The following is a 16,849-nucleotide window of genomic DNA, read 5'->3' as shown; positions in this document are numbered from 1 at the left end:
AGCAGAGATACAAACCAAATCTTCCTTCAATACTTATGGGGAACGTACAGTCACTGGCTAACAAAATGGACGAACTGTCTGGTCTAACACGGACACAAATGGGAATACCAGGAATGCAGCATTCTGTGCTTCACAGAGTCATGGCTGAGCCCATGTGTACCAGACTCTCGTGTTCAGCTGAATGGTTTTACTACTGTAAGGGCAGACAGACAAGAGAGAACAAGACTCTGGACCTGCTGTATGCTAATGTCAAGCAAGCATATAGATCCACAGCTCTCCCTCCACTGGGCCGTTCAGACCATAACTTGGTTCATCTCAACTCATGTATCGACAAAAAGCGGTAAGTGGCTGAAATATCATGGCTTCTGCTGGTTGTTTCGTCTGCGCAGAGTGTGGCATGTTTAGTCTAACGCCCTTTTCCGCCTCTAGCAATAGCGATAGTGGCGGTGTTTGTGCTAAGTGCCAGCTAGTTAGCTGTTTGGCGGAGAAAGTGGACCAGCTTGAGGTGCGCATCCGGGGGTTATTAAGGGATAGGCAGCCAGATGCAGCGTTAGCAGCTCCGGGTGCCCTAGGGAGAGTTAGCACCCCCTCGACTCTGGCGTTAGAGCCCTCACAGCGGGGCGAATGGGTGACGACTCGGCGGTCTAGCTGGAAAGCTAAGGCTAATGCTAACGCTGAGGCCAAAACTAGCCCACCGGAACACCACGCTCCTAAATTCATAAATCGATCATAAATTTGACTTTTTTTGTCTTACTGAAAAGTGGGTTAGACCAGATGAATATTTAGCTTTAAATGAAGCCACACATGTAGGCTATAATTATGCACATAGGCCAAGATTATCAGGCAAGGGAGGTGGAGTCTGTATAATATACCAAAATACTCTTGATATCAGTCAGAAACAATGCAACACTTTTACTTCCTTTGAGGTCATTTCTATTCACATTACAAATCCAATCACAAAAAAGAAGGCGTTTTCATTATTTAACATTTACAGACCACCAGGGCCATACTCTGAATTTATAAAAGAATTTAGTGACTTCGCTGCAAACCTGGCTGTGTGCAACGATAAAGTAATAATTGTAGGAGATTTTAATATTCACTTTGAGAAGGTAGATGACCCACTAAAAAAGGCATTTACCTCAATCCTAGACTCTGTTGGTTTTACCCAAAATGTAACAGGGCCTACACACTACTGTAGTCATATGTTAGATTTAGTTTTGACACTAGGTCTTAACATAGACAAGCTTAATATCATACCGCAAACCACAGCAATCTCCGACCATTACCTAATTTCATATGAGCTACGACTTAGCCATAATATATATATACGTCCCCTTGTTATTCAACAAAGCCCTCAATAAAACCTTCTACCGCCTTACAATTTATAGAAAATCTCCCAGAGTTATCAATCCCAGTTTCCACTCCATCAGATCCAATGGAACTAGATTTACTAACCGATTATTTAGAAAATACCTTACGATCCACTTTAGAAAATGTGGCCCCACTTAAAATAAAAAGAATAAGGCAGAAAAAGCTCGCCCCGTGGTACAACGATAAAACCTGGACCTTAAATCAAACTTTAGAGCGGAAAACAAAATTAGAGCGAAATGGCGTCAAACCAAGCTGGAAGTGTTCCACTATGCCTGGAAGGACGGCCTTATAGAGTATAGAAATGCCCTCACTGAAGCTTGCTCAGCATATCTGGCCTTGTTGATCGAGAATAATAAGTATAATCCTAGAATACTGTTTAATGTGATTTCCCAAATCACAAAAAATCAGGCAGGTACTGAACCAGAAATTCCAGCAACTCTCACTAGTGACGTTTTTATGGACTTCTTTAATAATAAAATTGAAAATATTAGACAACAAATTCAACCCACAGTATCAAATTCAAATCCAGCTTGGCTGTCATCTGACTTGGCTGATATACAACAAAACACAGCTGTAGAAAAGAGCCTGGAAACTTTTTACCCACTCCCACAGCTAGAACTAGAGAAGATTATCTCTTCTGCAAATTGCACAACCTGCATACTCGATGCAATTCCATCAAAATTACTCAAAGTACTGCCAATTATTATAAACCCTATTTCAACTATAGTAAACTCGCCCCTTAGTCTGGGCCATGTACCCAAAGCTTTTAAACTAGCGGTTATCAAACCCCTGATCAAGAAACCAAATCTTGATGTCGCCGTTTTGTCTAATTACAGGCCTGTTTCTAACTTACCGTTTATATCAAAGATCTTAGAAAAAGCTGTGGCCCAACAACTTAGTTCATATCTACACAAGAACCATATATATGAAAAATTTCAATCTGGATTCAGGCCACACCACAGCACTGAGACGGCTCTAGTTAAGATAACTAATGATCTTCTTCTTGCCTCTGATCAAGGCTACATATCTCTCTTAGTGCTACTTGACCTTAGCGCGGCTTTCGATACAATAGACCACAATATTCTCTTAGAAAGTTTAGAAAACATGGTTGGAGTCACAGGGACAGCCCTATCATGGTTCAGATCTTACCTATCAGAACGTTATCAGTTCGTTACTGTAAACAATTTATCTTCCAATTAATCAAAAGTGAGATTTGGAATTCTGCAAGGCTCTATTTTAGGACCATTATTATTTACACTATACATGTTACCGTTAGGCACAGTTATAAGTAACCATGGCGTAAACTTTCATTGTTATGCAGACGATACTCAACTGTACATATCAGCCAAGCCTGATGACAAATACAGATTAAAGAAATTAGAGGACTGTGTAAAAGACGTGAAAGGCTGGATGTCACGTAACAGAGGTTCTCCTTCTGGGTCCAAAATTAGCAAGAAGTAAATTACCAGATTTAATTTTAAATCTCGCCGACTTTCCAGCTGCACCTGGGTCAGCAGCAAAAAATCTTGCCATTATAATTGATTCAGATTTATCATTTGATCAACACATAGACAGCATCACTAGCACAGCTTTTCTACATCTTCGCAATATTGCCAAGATAAGAAATGCCCTATCCCTGCGTGATGCAGAAACACTAGTACACGCTTTTATTACTTCTAGGCTAGACTACTGTAATGCATTACTGTCAGGATGCATGAGCAGGAACTTAAACAAACTCCAAATAGTCCAAAACGCCGCAGCCAGGGTCCTCACTAAAACTAGAAAATTTGAGCATATTAGTCCAGTGCTATCATCACTTCATTGGCTGCCTATTAAATTTTGTATTGATTATAAAATCCTTTTATTGACTTATAAAGCCCTACATGGTCCTGCTCCCGAGTACTTAAAATACCTTGTTTCTCATTATGAGCCATCTCAACCACTCAGATCACATGGGGGCTGGCTTATTAATAGTCCCAAGAATTCAGAAGGTTTCAGCTGGGGGAAGAGCTTTTTCTTATAAAGCCCCCAAACTCTGGAATGATCTTCCAGAAACTGTTCGGGACTCAGACACAGTCTCAATCTTTAAGAATAGGCTGAAAACTCAATTGTTCAGTTTAGCTTTTGGCAGGTAATGTTAGTTTAGCTTTTGGTAGATAATGTTCTCTCCTAGATAAAAGCAGCAGATCCAGGGGTCCATGGACACAGGGAATTATAGTAAACTGCGTTGTCCCGCTGTTCGCACGCGGTCACTCAAGTTTGTGGACGGTGGAGCAGAAGGATGCCAAACTGTTTTAGAGTGCTGCCGTGTCTGTGTGTCCTTCTGGTTCTCTCCTTTTAGCTAAGCTGTCATTGTCAGATCTGCTGGAGTCATTAGCCACACTCTGTAAATGTTTACATCCCCTGTTTATGTACAAACGGATAGAATAAAACTAATTCCATCTCCCTGCTTTCTTTCCGAGTATACAATCACCCACATGTCCAGCCGGACACTGAAGGACAACCGATTGCCGAGCCCTCCTGCTACCCAATTCAGACCAGCTACCCACGCCCCAGCTGCCACCACCTGCCTTAGACTAGCTGTACATTTTTACGCTCCTGTTAAAACTTTGTCTTTTCTGAAATTCTGTAAAGCTCCTTTGTGACAACATCCGTTGTAAAAAGCACTATACAAATAAATTGGATCTGATTTGATTTGATGTATACACCCCTGGTTCAGAGACAGGCAGTGACCACAAGGGCAGTGAGGAAGTGGTCACCTGAGGCTGCAGAATCACTGAGGGGCTGTCTGGAGGATACACAATGGGATGTCCTGTGTGAACCAAATGGTGAGGACATTGATGCAGTAACATCATGTATCACTGACTACATCATCTTCTGTGTGGACTCTGTTGTAATCTCCAGAACTGTCCAATGCTTTCTGAGCAACAAACCCTGGGTCACCCATGACTTAAAGTCTCTGCTGAAGCAGAGGAAAAGATAATTTATGGCAGGAGATAGGGAGGCACTGAAGATGGTACAAAAAGAGCTTAAAACCTCAATTAAGAAGACCAAAGAGGAGAACAAGTCCAAGCTGGAAAACAATTAGAGCTGAACAACACTGGTGATGTCTGGAGAGGCCTAAAAGAAATCACTGGCTTCAACCAACGCAGCCCTATTCCAGCAGAGGGAAAGCGTGAATGGGCAAATGAGTTAACTAGTTCTTTGTGTGGTTTGACAACAGCTCCTCTCCTGCTCCATTGTATCTGTCTCCTAAGAACATTAACACTCCTACACAACTACACCATGGGCCATCCACTGCCTCACCTTCCTTCACCAGAGCCATTCACATCTCTGACCATCAGCAACCACTGTGTGCAATACCTCTCACCTCTCACCCTCCCCCCACAACTGGAAAGTGCACTGATGTTACATTCACTGCTAATAAGGTGAAGGTTGAACTGAAAAACCTCAAGCAGAGCAAAGATGCGGGACCTGGCATTGAACCTAGGGTGTTGAAACTGTGTGTGGAGCAGCTGTGTGGAATTCTTCAGCACATCTTCAATCTGAGCTGCAGCGTGAAGTGAGTCCCAGCTATGTGGAAAACATCTTGTGTGGTTCCTGTCCCCAAGAAAAGGCAACCGACAGCACTCCAGTGCATTCCACACTATACAGCCTGTGCTGGAAGCTGGTGAAGGACTTTGTTGACTGGTGTAAGCTGAACCAGATGCAGTTAAACATCAGTAAGACTAAGGAGATGGTGCTGGACTTTAGGAAGTCCAAACCTGCCTTGTCAGCACTCACTATTGATGGTGTTGATGTGGAGGTGGTTCTGGGTGTGCACTTGGACACCAAGCTGGACTGGAGCTGTAACACTCTTGCGGTATACAAGAGAGTCTACTTCCTGAGGAGGCTTAGGTCTGTTGGTGTGTGCACTAAGCTCCTATGGACATTCTACCAGTCTGTTGTAGCGAGTGCTCTATTCTACGCTGTTGTGTGCTGGGGCAGCAGCATTAGCAAAACTGCTCTAAACAAAATGAACAAACTTTTTAGCAAGGCTGGCTCTGTTGTAGGAGTCAAGCTGGACTCTTTGGAGGTTGATGCAGAACAGAGGACGCTCAACAGGCTGTTAGCCACCTTGGACACCTCACACCCTCTGCATGCTACACTGGATGAACGGAGAAGCACATTCAGTGGTCGTCTGTTATAGCTGTGCTGTGTTAAAGAGCGCTGTGTGAGATCTTTCTTACCTAGTGCTATAAGGCTCTACAACAATTCTCCTTACTGCAGAGACAGTACTGATCTTTTGCTGTCTGGACTGTGTTGAACCACACCACTGTATCTCCTCTTTGATTAATACACACTGTGCAATATATCACAACTATTATTGTAATGACACTTTTCACTATGCATTTTACATTACAATATTGATGCGACAAAGTTAGTCATGTCTATAATATGTGCTGTTAGACTACCTCATACCACTCAGTGCCTGCTGTCTTGTAAATACAGCGAATCTCATATGTCATGTAAATATGTAAATAGATATACTTTTATACTTTATTTCTGTTGTACTTTAACTTATGTGTAGATTTATTTCTATTTTGTATTTTTCTGCGTAGTATATGTAAGTTTATGTGTATTGCTACTGCAACACTGCAATTTCCCTCCGGGATCAATAAATATCAATGTATCAATGAATCTATCTATCTATCTATCTATCTATCTATCTATCTATCTATCTATCTATCTATCTATCTATCTACATTTCCAAAACTATTCCCTCACTCATGCAAATCATTGAATTCAGGTGGTCCAATCACTTCCATGGCCACAAGTGTATAAAACGAAGCACCTAGGCCTGCAGACTGCTTCTACAAACATTTGTGGATTAATGGGTCGCTCTCAGGAGCTCAGTGAATTCCAGCATGGTACTGTGATAGGATGCCACCTGTGCAAGAAGTCCAGTTGTGAAATTTCCTCGCTACTAAATATTCCACAGTCAACTGTCAGTGGTATTATAACAAAGTGGAAGCGACAGCAACTCAGCCACAAAGTGGTAGGCCACGTAAAATGACAGATGACAGATGCATAATGCGCAGAGGTCACCAATTTTCTGCAGAGTCAGTTGCTACAGACCTCCAAACTGTATGTGGCCTTTAGATTAGCTCAAAAACAGCGTAGAGAGCTTCATGGAATGAGTTTCCATGGCCGAGCAGCTGCATCCAAGCCTTACATCACCAAGCACAATGCAAAGCGTCGAATGCAGTGGTGTAAAGCACCGCCACTGGACTCTGCAGTGGAGATGTGTTCTTTGGAGTGACGAATCCTGCCTCTCCATCTGGGAATCCGATGGACGAGACTTGTTTTGGCGGTTGCCAGGAGAACGGTACTTGTCTGACTGCATTGTGCCAAGTGTAAAGTTTGATGGAGGGGGGGATTATGGTGTGGTGTTGTTTTTCGGGAGTAGCCCCTTAGTTCCAGTGAAAGGAACTCTTAATGCTTCAGCAGACCAAGAGATTTTGGACAATTTTATGCTCCTAAATTTGTGGGAAGAGTTTGGGGACAGCCCCTTCCTGTTCCAACATAACTGCGCACCAGTGCACAAAGCAAGGCCCATAAAGACATGGATGAGTGAGTTTGGTGTGGGCGTACTTGACTGACCTGCACAGAGTCTTGACCCAAATCTGATAGAACACCTGTGGGATGAATTAGAGCAGAGACTGCAAGCCAGGCCTTCTCGTCCAACATCAGTGTCTGACCTCACAAATGTGCTTCTGGAAGAATGGTCAAAAATTCCCATAAACACACTCCTAAACCTTGTGGAAAGCCTTCCCAGAAGAGTTGAGGCTGTTATAGCTGCAAAGGGTGGGCCGACATCATATTAAACCCTATGGATTAAGAATGGGATGTCACTCAAGTTCATATGTGTGTGAAGGCAGACGAGTGAATACTTTTGGCTATATATATATATATATATATATATTCTTCTTTCCACTGCTCCCTTTAGGGGTCGCCACAGCGGATCATCTGCCTCCATCTTGCCCTATCCATTGCCTCCTCTACTTTCACACCAACCATCTCCATGTAAACCTTCACTACAACTACACTTCACTACAACCTTCTCCGAGGTTTATGGATGGATTCTTATCCTTCTACCCGGCAGCTCCATCTCCAACATTCTTTGCCCAATATATCCACTATTCCTCCTCAACACATGTCCAAACCATCTCAACCTGGCCTCTCTGGCTTTATCTCCAAACTGCTCCACCTTCACTGTCCCTCTGATCTGCGCATTTCTAATCTTGTCCAGCCTTGTCACTCCCAACGAAAATCTCAGCATCTTCATCTCCGTCACCTCCAGCTCAGCCTCCTGTCTTTTAGACAGAGCCACAGTCTCCAAACCATACATCATAGCAGGACGCCCTACTGTCTTGTAGACCTTCCCTTTCACTCTTGCTGCTTATATGTATATAAGATTTATATAGTATCATCTCTGACCTGATGTAACACTGTATAGGGGTATCAAAATGTTATTGTAACATACCATACGGCTCAAACACTGAGCTACAACAGCCATAGTTTTTGTGCATTGTCACAACAAATAGTGAGCCCCTCTTTTCTGCTGCTGCAACAGCTAGCCTACCATTAGCAGTTTAATGAACACCAGCTTCATATGAATAGCAAACAGCCAGCTAGCTAGCTGTGTTAGCGATCTGCCAAACAGCATACTTTTAGTTACATTCATTACAATTTTAAATATTTTGTTGACGGTTCATTGCCTGTATTATTAGCTTTTTAAAGAAGAGTACAAAATTCCCTGGAAATGTGAAACGGACAGCTGCTTTATGTTTTCCGAGTAATAGTTTACATTTTAGGATAAAAGCTAACTTACAGTTAGCAATGGCTTCTAGGCAGCGTAGCTAGCTTCATATAAACGAAGTCTATCAAATTCGTACTACATACAAAAGTTCTTAGTTTTTAAAACATAAATATTCCAAAATAATTGGCATGTCCAAAGAAAGTGCTTGATGTGAGGCAGCAACAGTAAACAAGCTACACCACACATTCAGCATTTTAGCTCTTAAATCAGTGCTTCTACCCACTTCTTACTCCCACTATTTGTCACGGCAATGATGGAAACTAAAATATGGCTGTTGGAGCTCCGTGACTGAACATTACAGTACATTACATTTTGACATCGCTTCTGCAGTAGTTATACCTAGCGCAAGCCAATTTTATCCCGCTAGGGCTTAAACTGGAGTCCGTTTGTGACAAGGGTCCATTTAGATTGGTTAATTTTCCACAGACAGCAGCCCAGGATACTGGCCTGCGCGATTTCCAGTCTTTCGCAGTCATTCATAGACAGGCCCTGTTTACAGGTCAAAACAGAAAAGTACATGTTGATTCTCGTAAATACTACTGACCTTTACTTGCAATAGCACAACTTATGAAGTCGACTAAGACGTAGTTTCGTGTTCGCGTATACTAGCACACAACTGACCACTGGAAGGCATGCTGTCCAGTTAATGTCAGCCCTGTGAAACTAGCAGCGGAGTTTAACGCCTCTAAAAGCTACTTCACAGAAAGTTAATGAAACGCTTATGAATACACTGCCTGATGTCTGAGACTTTGTTTTACGGTAGTTTTGTGATAAAATCGTGGTCTGAAACATTTTTAATCAATTCATAGTGGAGGGATACATTAAAGGTGTTCTAAGGCAAAGTAGTTCCGAAAGAAAACTTTTTTTTTCATCACCATTACATAAAAACTCAGAAGACACGTGTAGGTTCACTCGCGGTGCTGGACAGTAAATGGCTGATTTTGCACTGTAGACGAAGGGGAATCCCGGTTCCTATTTCCACCACTGTAAAGAAATCTGAGTCGCTAAGTTTGTCTGCAAATGAACCTTTTCACATCAGATCAATCTGAATGACTTTGTTTATGTATCAGTATACAGAAATGTTGGTGGAATTCCCTTTAAGAGGGCTGGTAGTTTAACTACTGTAAAAGACAGTCTATGGCCGAATATTGTGTCCTAGCACAAATCGCTAAAAGCGAGAGGGAAAACGGCGCAGATCAGTTTATGTTTACGGATTGTCTGCCCTGTATTGTGCTTCATTCAAAAAGCAGGCTGGGGTGAAACACCCCTTTTAGCTTAAACGTGAATGGGTGGGGCTAAACAGCAGTTTAGCAGAATAGTTAGATAAAAGTGTGTTTCCTTTGTGTGAGATCACAAAAGCAACTAATTAAAATCATCTGTTTTGCAGCTTTTTTTTTTAACGTGGACTACATCTGGGAAATTTAACATTTGCATAATTTGCCAAATTTGAAAAAAGTAAGGGAGATGTGGTTATCCACGATATGGTACCTTTCATAAATTAACATTATGGCACAAATGACAACATGGCTGCACATTGCGTAGTGGCTTTATGATCTGATTGGCCAGAACATTCAAGCGCTCAATACAGTTTTACAAATTCTGCTTTGATTAATAAAACCATATGGAGAGGCCTAAGAGTTGAATTACTTCATATTTAAGCTTTAATTTGATTTCATACAGGACTGTACTCATACTCATGTTTTCCTACGAGGTTTGAGTTTTCAGAAGTTGAGGTGTAATCAGGCAATTCAGAAGACTGAATTACTTGTGCAGTTTCAGTGATCCTATCCTTCTCCTGTTTGCTTCTACACAAGACTCTCACTCATTAATTCAATAAATTACTGATGAGCTGTATCATGACTCCACCCTTTGCATGCTCCATGGCTCTCCCTATTGGCCCAGAGCAGAGTGCCTCACTCATGAATTATTAATCTCTCTTCTGGTAACCTTGTCTTTTGCTTCTACATGTTTGAAACAGGCCACACCCATTTTCGCTATAGCACTGCTGCTGAAAGCTTGTGTAGCTGATGAATAATTAACATCGCTGTGTAAAAGCCTTTGCAGATGGCAGCTCTGTATAGTATTAAACACAGCAGCATGTTTTCAGAGGTGCTGTAACCCACACACCACAGGGTCAATAAAGACATCAGGGGTTAAGTTACACACACAAGGAATAGGGGACTGCTTTTGAGTCATTTCTGTTTTCGACTTTTAAGTAAAGCAAACGTGATTAGTAAACAGCTGTCAGTTAATACATGGGCTAAAATCAATGGGGGTTGCATGTACAAAAATAATGGATAAAAAAAAAAAAAAAAAACATTTCTTCAAGAGGGTTTAAAATACTTATTTCCTTTCAAACTTGCTTTATAAAAGTTTCTATAAATAAAGTTATTAACACTAAAGCTACCGGATTCTGTCACTCAGTTTTGTTACTTTGTATGGCAAACCTACATACTGTTTTCCCATAAATTTTTTAGATTTAAATGTTTAAACGACTGGCTTGAACCAACTCTAAATCTGTATTTAAAGCAATTGACTCATCAATTTGCAAGCCAGATATTTGTGCTTGCCGATAACAGTTATTACAGAGTAATGGCAGTTACTGCTAACTGCCATTCATTCTTATCCTCAAATTAAATCTTACCCCCAGTAGACAGATGAGCACCCCTTCTTTTGTACATCACCTCCTGTGAAGAGCCATTCTTTTAATCCTCAAAGGAACACTCATTTATCAACATCTGCACAGTTCATTACTGAAGAATTTACACCCTCGTCGAATCATTTATCTCAAAGCATGTCATCTTTCATGTTTATTTTTTCCAAAAAAAAGAAAGGAAAAAAGACAGGAACAAGAAAAAAAGAAGAAAGAAATCAAACATCAAAACCCAACAACAAAACAACTAATCCCTCCATAGAGGTTTACATCACATAAAACCCCAAACACAACACTCGCACAACAGCCAAGTACTGAAAAATAAAACAGGCGACCTGCGTCTAGGGACTTTAGTCCTCTGACCTGTGCTTTGTAATAAAACAATTAACCAAATAGTTAATTAAAAAAAAAAAAAAAAAAAAAAAAAAAAAAACCAAAACAAACAAACAAAAAACAAAACAAAACAAAAAACACTAACACCGACCTGCTGGAACAGATACTATATACTGTACATATTGCCATACGAACATTAGATTAAAGGTATTACTCTGTAAAATACCCCCACAAAAGGTAGAAACTAACCTGTTTCCACAGCAAGACATAGGTATAAAGGTACTTAAGGGTACGATTTAATCCAACAAAGCCATTGAACCTGAATGTTACGAGAAATTTCCAGCTCTCTTATAGGAACAAATTCTGACTATCGCTTTGCTCTTGACATAGCATGATTTTGGAGTCAAACTTTACTAAATTCTCCAGGATATTTGAGGAAGGGTAAACTGCTGATTAAACTGCTTATCAGTTGATTTTATTATCCCTGTGGTCTTTCTATCTTAAAAAAGACTAAGATTAAAATTGGATAACAACTTGTTACCCCTACCCCGATCTCCTTCCTCATTTTCAGTTACTTTACATTGCATTTACATATATCACATTTTAAAATTCATGAGATCACATACCGTCTTGGCTGTCAATTTGAGCAAGCCTGGTCTACAATACCTTTACTGAATCAAGAGGAGGCATCCCTTACGGAGAGCGCCTTGGACTAATTCCTCGGCAAGGACTGGTCGACCCGGGAACACAGGGGGCTGCTAGCTGGAGATGATTGGCTCGATGCTCCGTGGTGGGCTGAGACTGAGGCAGCCTGGAGAGGTAGATGAGGAGCAGGCCGACTCTTCGCCTCCTCAAAGAGGTCTTGGGAAAGTCACTGGCAGGTTGAGCACAAGCTATGTAGCTGAGTTTATTGTGTACGGATAAAAGTTGCTGTGCCAATTCGCCTCCCAGTATTCAAGTCCCAGTGCCATATTTAGAAACGGACTGTTGGTCAGTAGGTTTGGACACAGCGTCCCAAACCGCACCCCACAGACCTCCCCCTCCCCTCCCATAACTCACCCACACTGACAAGATTCTCGTGTTGGGACATAAACTTGGAATGGCTATAAATGAATTGTCAATAAACCCCTTTTATATAGTATAATATAATGTATTTATCAAAAGAAAACACTTAGCCTCTACAGTGATATATCTATGGTATACAAAGAGAAAAACAATCTGCAAGATCACGCTTTTTTTCAAGGTTGTTCAACTTGGATCAGGTTTCCAAGGCGTCAAACACACACACGGTTAGTCATCATCTTCATCATCGTCTTCGCCTTCATCTTCTGCATCTCTCTTTCGCTTCTCTCCCCGAACGTCTGCCTCCTCTTCTGCAAAATGTACCATAACAGGGCCATTAAAGGCATGGCCAAAACAACATCACCTCTCAGAGCAGATAAACCATGAAGACACTGGAGCCTTAAGATATCAACTACACAAAAGGTCTTCTGAAATCTCATAAGGTTCTTCATACTTACCCTCACCTTCCTCCTCTTCCTCTTCTTCTACATAGTCATCATCATCCTCCTCATCCTGTTGTGGAAAGAGGTCAGTACATCATTAATGGCATGGTATATAGGTTTAAAAGGCTGCCTGAGAATTCAGAAAATATGTAGCATCTGCCTTACCTGAATTTCATCTTTCATTAGATAGGACAGTCCAACCTCTTTACCCTCCGATCCTTCCTCATCATCATCCTCATCATCATATTCACCAACAGGGCCTGCTCCTTCCTCACCATCCTCATCATCATCTGAACAGTTACAAACACTATTACAGCACTGAATTCACTAATTTTAATAAAATCATGGCATGTAACTGGATTTCAAAATGGATACTTTCAAAAACAGTGCATTTTTAAAACAATCCTAAGCAGTACAACACACCAAAACAGTCCTCCAGTTTTCTGCTTACCATCATCATCTGCCTCTGAGTCAGGAGCCTCGTTGTCCTCTGCATCAAAGCCATCCAAGTATGTGATCTGAGGCAACAGCTCAAAAATGCTCTCCCTGTACTCCTCTAGTGTGGTGATCTCACAGTTAAAGAGGTCCAGGCTTTTCAGATTCTTCAAGTTTTGCTGAGGATTAGAGTTTTTTTTTTGTTACAACACATTTATTACAGTCTTAACATACATCTACAAGTAGACAACTACATGTCCACAGGCAAACAAAAATGGTGATGCATGACTGGTAAGATCTAGGCTCTCCTTACCAGAGCTTCCACTGTGCTGAGTTCTTTAATCTTGTTGCCACTCAGGTTTAGATATGTAAGATTGGGACATTTCTCAGAGAGGATCTCCAAAGAGCCAGAAATGTTATTGTCACTCAGCTCCAACTGTTAAAACAATCACACAGGTCACAAACAGAACTAGATATGTCTACATCATAAAAAACACATGAATTTAACTTTGCAATGTAGTGACATTTCAGTAGATATTTGTTGTCAGAACTGCTGTCACGCACATTAGCTTTTGGTTAGGTTCATAAAATACAAGCATAACTCCTCAGCTAAGCTCTAATAATTTATCTATTTAATTCTACAAACTAAGCTCAATGACTGGTAGCCATCTGAAAAATTGTCAACTTGTGAGATAAATGTGCACTGACAACTCACCTTTCTCAGTTTGGTCAGTGATGGCAGCATGGCCAGGGAAGTGAGACCCACATTGACCATGCTGAGGAACTCCAGCTCCTTGAACTCGTCTGTGAGACCCTCGATCTCTCCATCACTGGAACGGCAATTATCCACCACCAGCTCGGCAACCTGCAAGGTGAGTAAAGCTATATTAATGTTTGACATGTTATATCAAACAGGGTGGGCCACTGAGTTGATGGGTGCATTGATCCAGTTGCAGCTTCAACAGATAAGTCAATCAACAAGTACAAACTTCTTGAGGTTCCTGTCATTTTTCAAAATCACAAATCCAAAAAGTAAACAAACAAACAACAACAACAATAATAATCAATAACAACAACAACAAGTAGAAGAAAAAAATTGACACTCACGAAAAATTAATATTCATGTTCATGCTCACAATCATACCTTTCTTCATATTAATAAGCTTGGAGCTCAAAGCAGTTCCCCTTCAAAGCTACTGCAAATATATTTAGCTCTGATTTCTGTCTCAGCACTGGTTGATGTCTCATTGAAATCATTTGGTTACTTTGCCAAGCCCTTGCAAATACAAACTATATATGAAACTTGCAGCAAAGCAGATTGTGAGCAGGTACCTTTAGTCTACATTGCCTCAAAAGTAAGTCATCATTCATTTCCTTCTATTGCACTGGATTAACAGCATTACTCTGAAGTGTCTTCAGCAATCACATCTTAAACGGCTTCAGATGATTTTTACTGCACAGAGAGGAGCCTTGAGCCACCAGCACCACCTACGGATGAATGGGCTGAACTGGCTCGCTACAAATGTTTCACAAGAAGGCGCTCGACTTTATTCATGGGCGTACTGGAAATACTTTTACTGGTGACGTCAGCGTCAAGCTCACAACCGAGTAACTTTAACAACGAGGTGACGTCGCAAAACTTCGCACTGCTCGCCAGTATTCATCTGAAAAGGATAATAAATAAGCGGCCTACGTATCTATTCGAGGCAAACGCGATTCTCGGAGATGGCAGTCTAGGCCAGGCTACAATAATCTACTAGGCTACATAAGGGGAAGGGGGGGTAGTCCCCCTCACCATCTGCCACATTCCTTCAAGTAATAAACACCGTTGATCGTCGAAAAATTTGTTTAAAATACTCCACCATGTCGAATAGTCTATAAAAAGTCCAACGTCAAATGCAATCAGGTTACATAATCGCGCCATCGTTATGTGAGCATGGAGGAAAATGGCACCTTGTTCTTTTCAGGACTCCATAGTAGAAGCCTTCGACTGAACTGTGTGTCTGAAAGTACCGCCAAGCGGTTGCAACCGAGTTGTAATGTACTGCACTTCTAGGTTTCATGCACCGAAATGACTCGGTCGTCGTATACAGTAAGCAAACAAAGTCAAAGGCACGAAACGCCGTCACTCGTCAACCGATGCAACAAAATGACTTCCAGTCAGCGCTCCCCGCCCGTCAGACGGTGGACCTGCAGCGGCAGCAGCCTCCTCTCAGTCCTCCCAGCACACAGCGAGGCGCTGCCACACACACACACACACACACACACACACACAACAGACGGAGCTCAAATGCGTTCTGGAGCGGGCTTTGCCGATTAATACTGACGAGAGAATGCGCTCGAACAGCCCTTGGTGGTCTGAAAAGGCTCAAAATGTCCAAAAGTCTACATTTAAGGTCTTGGTGAGGAATACAGACGGCGACTGAAATCTTAGTGTCGAAAGAGTTCGAGAGTAAGATGTCCGCCTCGGGAGACGAAACTGCTCACTGTACAGCTAGAGCAGCCATAGTGAAACCTACATCCGCGGAGCTGGCCTTTAATAGACGCGTTCGAGCGCATTATTCGCTGAACGGCCTAGTATCGAAACAAATGACCAGAATCCGCAGAGTCACAAACGCGGCTTTCGGGGTAAAGTCGTGTATTTACAACGACGTTGGTCTCCTTGTTTAATATTCCGAGCGGATATGGTGCCATACACCAAATACAGTGAGGGCTTAATTTTCGAAGACCGCGTCTGAGAAGCAGTTTCGTTTTGTTTTGTTTTTTGTAAGTTTTCTGAGGGAACATCATAATTTCGTGGCGCAACTAACGTTAGCACTTCGGACCTTCTTACAGCGACCACAGAGTAAGGCAATGGCGAAGGGGACAGTGTGGTGTACCGAGTTGACAAAAGACTCCACAGAGTTTGCCTCACTAGCTCGGCGAGGTCGGGCAGTACGAACACCCCGAAGTCCTTGCGCTAAGCGTGATATTCAGTTAAAGCCACTCTCCGGTCGATTAAAAGGTAGGCTACCTGCTCGTCAACACTGTACATAATCTTTCCTACTCGCATCCTTTTAGGCGCCCATGTGGTCTAACTGCAGAGCCATTCAGCGGAGTCTAAGTAAGCGAGTCTGCAGGGTGGACAGGTTGCGAGCGAACATCATTTCACATTTCTTGAAAAATAAATAATTAAAAGTCCAAGATATTACCTCCGCCGGAGTTCTGTTCCTCAGCTCTAAACTGATCCTCTTCTTCATCTCCATTGTTTCTGAAGATACTGTACTGGACAAGATCGTTTAGGAAATAAACTGTAAGAAACTCCAGAGCGCGGACCCACAAGCTCGGCTTTCTTCAACGTCTACCGTTCTCTAACTGATCCTCCATGATACCTCGCACCCAACCCCCTTTCCCAAGCCCCGCCCACGCGCCGCAGCGATTGGTCCGTTTTTGTTTTTGAGCGCCTGATTGGTGGGTCAACGCGCCATTCAAACGGATCACACTGATCAACATAATCGGTCTTTGTCGACGGAGATGATTGGTTGGAATTGCGCGCGCAGTAAAATTAGACGGGTTGCTGTGAGTGTCAGTACGAAGCTTTCAAACTAGAAAACCGCCCATTCTTTGTTCTCATTGGCGCCTTAAAACGCTGTCCATGTCCCCTAGTACTCTACCAGTAAACACATCGATTAAGAGCTAGCCTAACTAATA

At 42.0% G+C, this 16,849-nt stretch overlaps 1 protein-coding gene across 2 annotated transcripts; it reads right to left on the bottom strand.

The window, feature by feature from the left end:
- Positions 1 to 11,011: 11,011 nt before the first annotated feature.
- On the bottom strand, positions 11,012 to 16,531 carry anp32e (acidic (leucine-rich) nuclear phosphoprotein 32 family, member E). 2 transcript variants are annotated; one of them, XM_017695446.2, is made up of 7 exons: positions 16,351 to 16,531; positions 13,875 to 14,024; positions 13,473 to 13,595; positions 13,176 to 13,338; positions 12,890 to 13,014; positions 12,740 to 12,794; positions 11,012 to 12,592 (listed from the first exon to the last, which is right to left on the bottom strand). In XM_017695446.2, the coding sequence occupies exons 1-7, from the start codon at positions 16,402 to 16,404 to the stop codon at positions 12,510 to 12,512; spliced, it is 753 nt and encodes a 250-aa protein (XP_017550935.1). In that variant the 5' UTR covers positions 16,405 to 16,531; the 3' UTR covers positions 11,012 to 12,509. The 2 variants fall into 2 exon arrangements, with proteins under 2 accessions (XP_017550935.1, XP_037391449.1); XM_037535552.1 differs by lacking the exon at positions 16,351 to 16,531 and adding an exon at positions 15,113 to 15,362.
- Positions 16,532 to 16,849: the final 318 nt, after the last annotated feature.

The sequence above is a fragment of the Pygocentrus nattereri genome, chromosome 27, assembly GCF_015220715.1.
Source record: "Pygocentrus nattereri isolate fPygNat1 chromosome 27, fPygNat1.pri, whole genome shotgun sequence".
NCBI lineage: Eukaryota > Metazoa > Chordata > Actinopteri > Characiformes > Serrasalmidae > Pygocentrus > Pygocentrus nattereri.
This window is presented reverse-complemented; position numbering and strand designations above follow the sequence as displayed.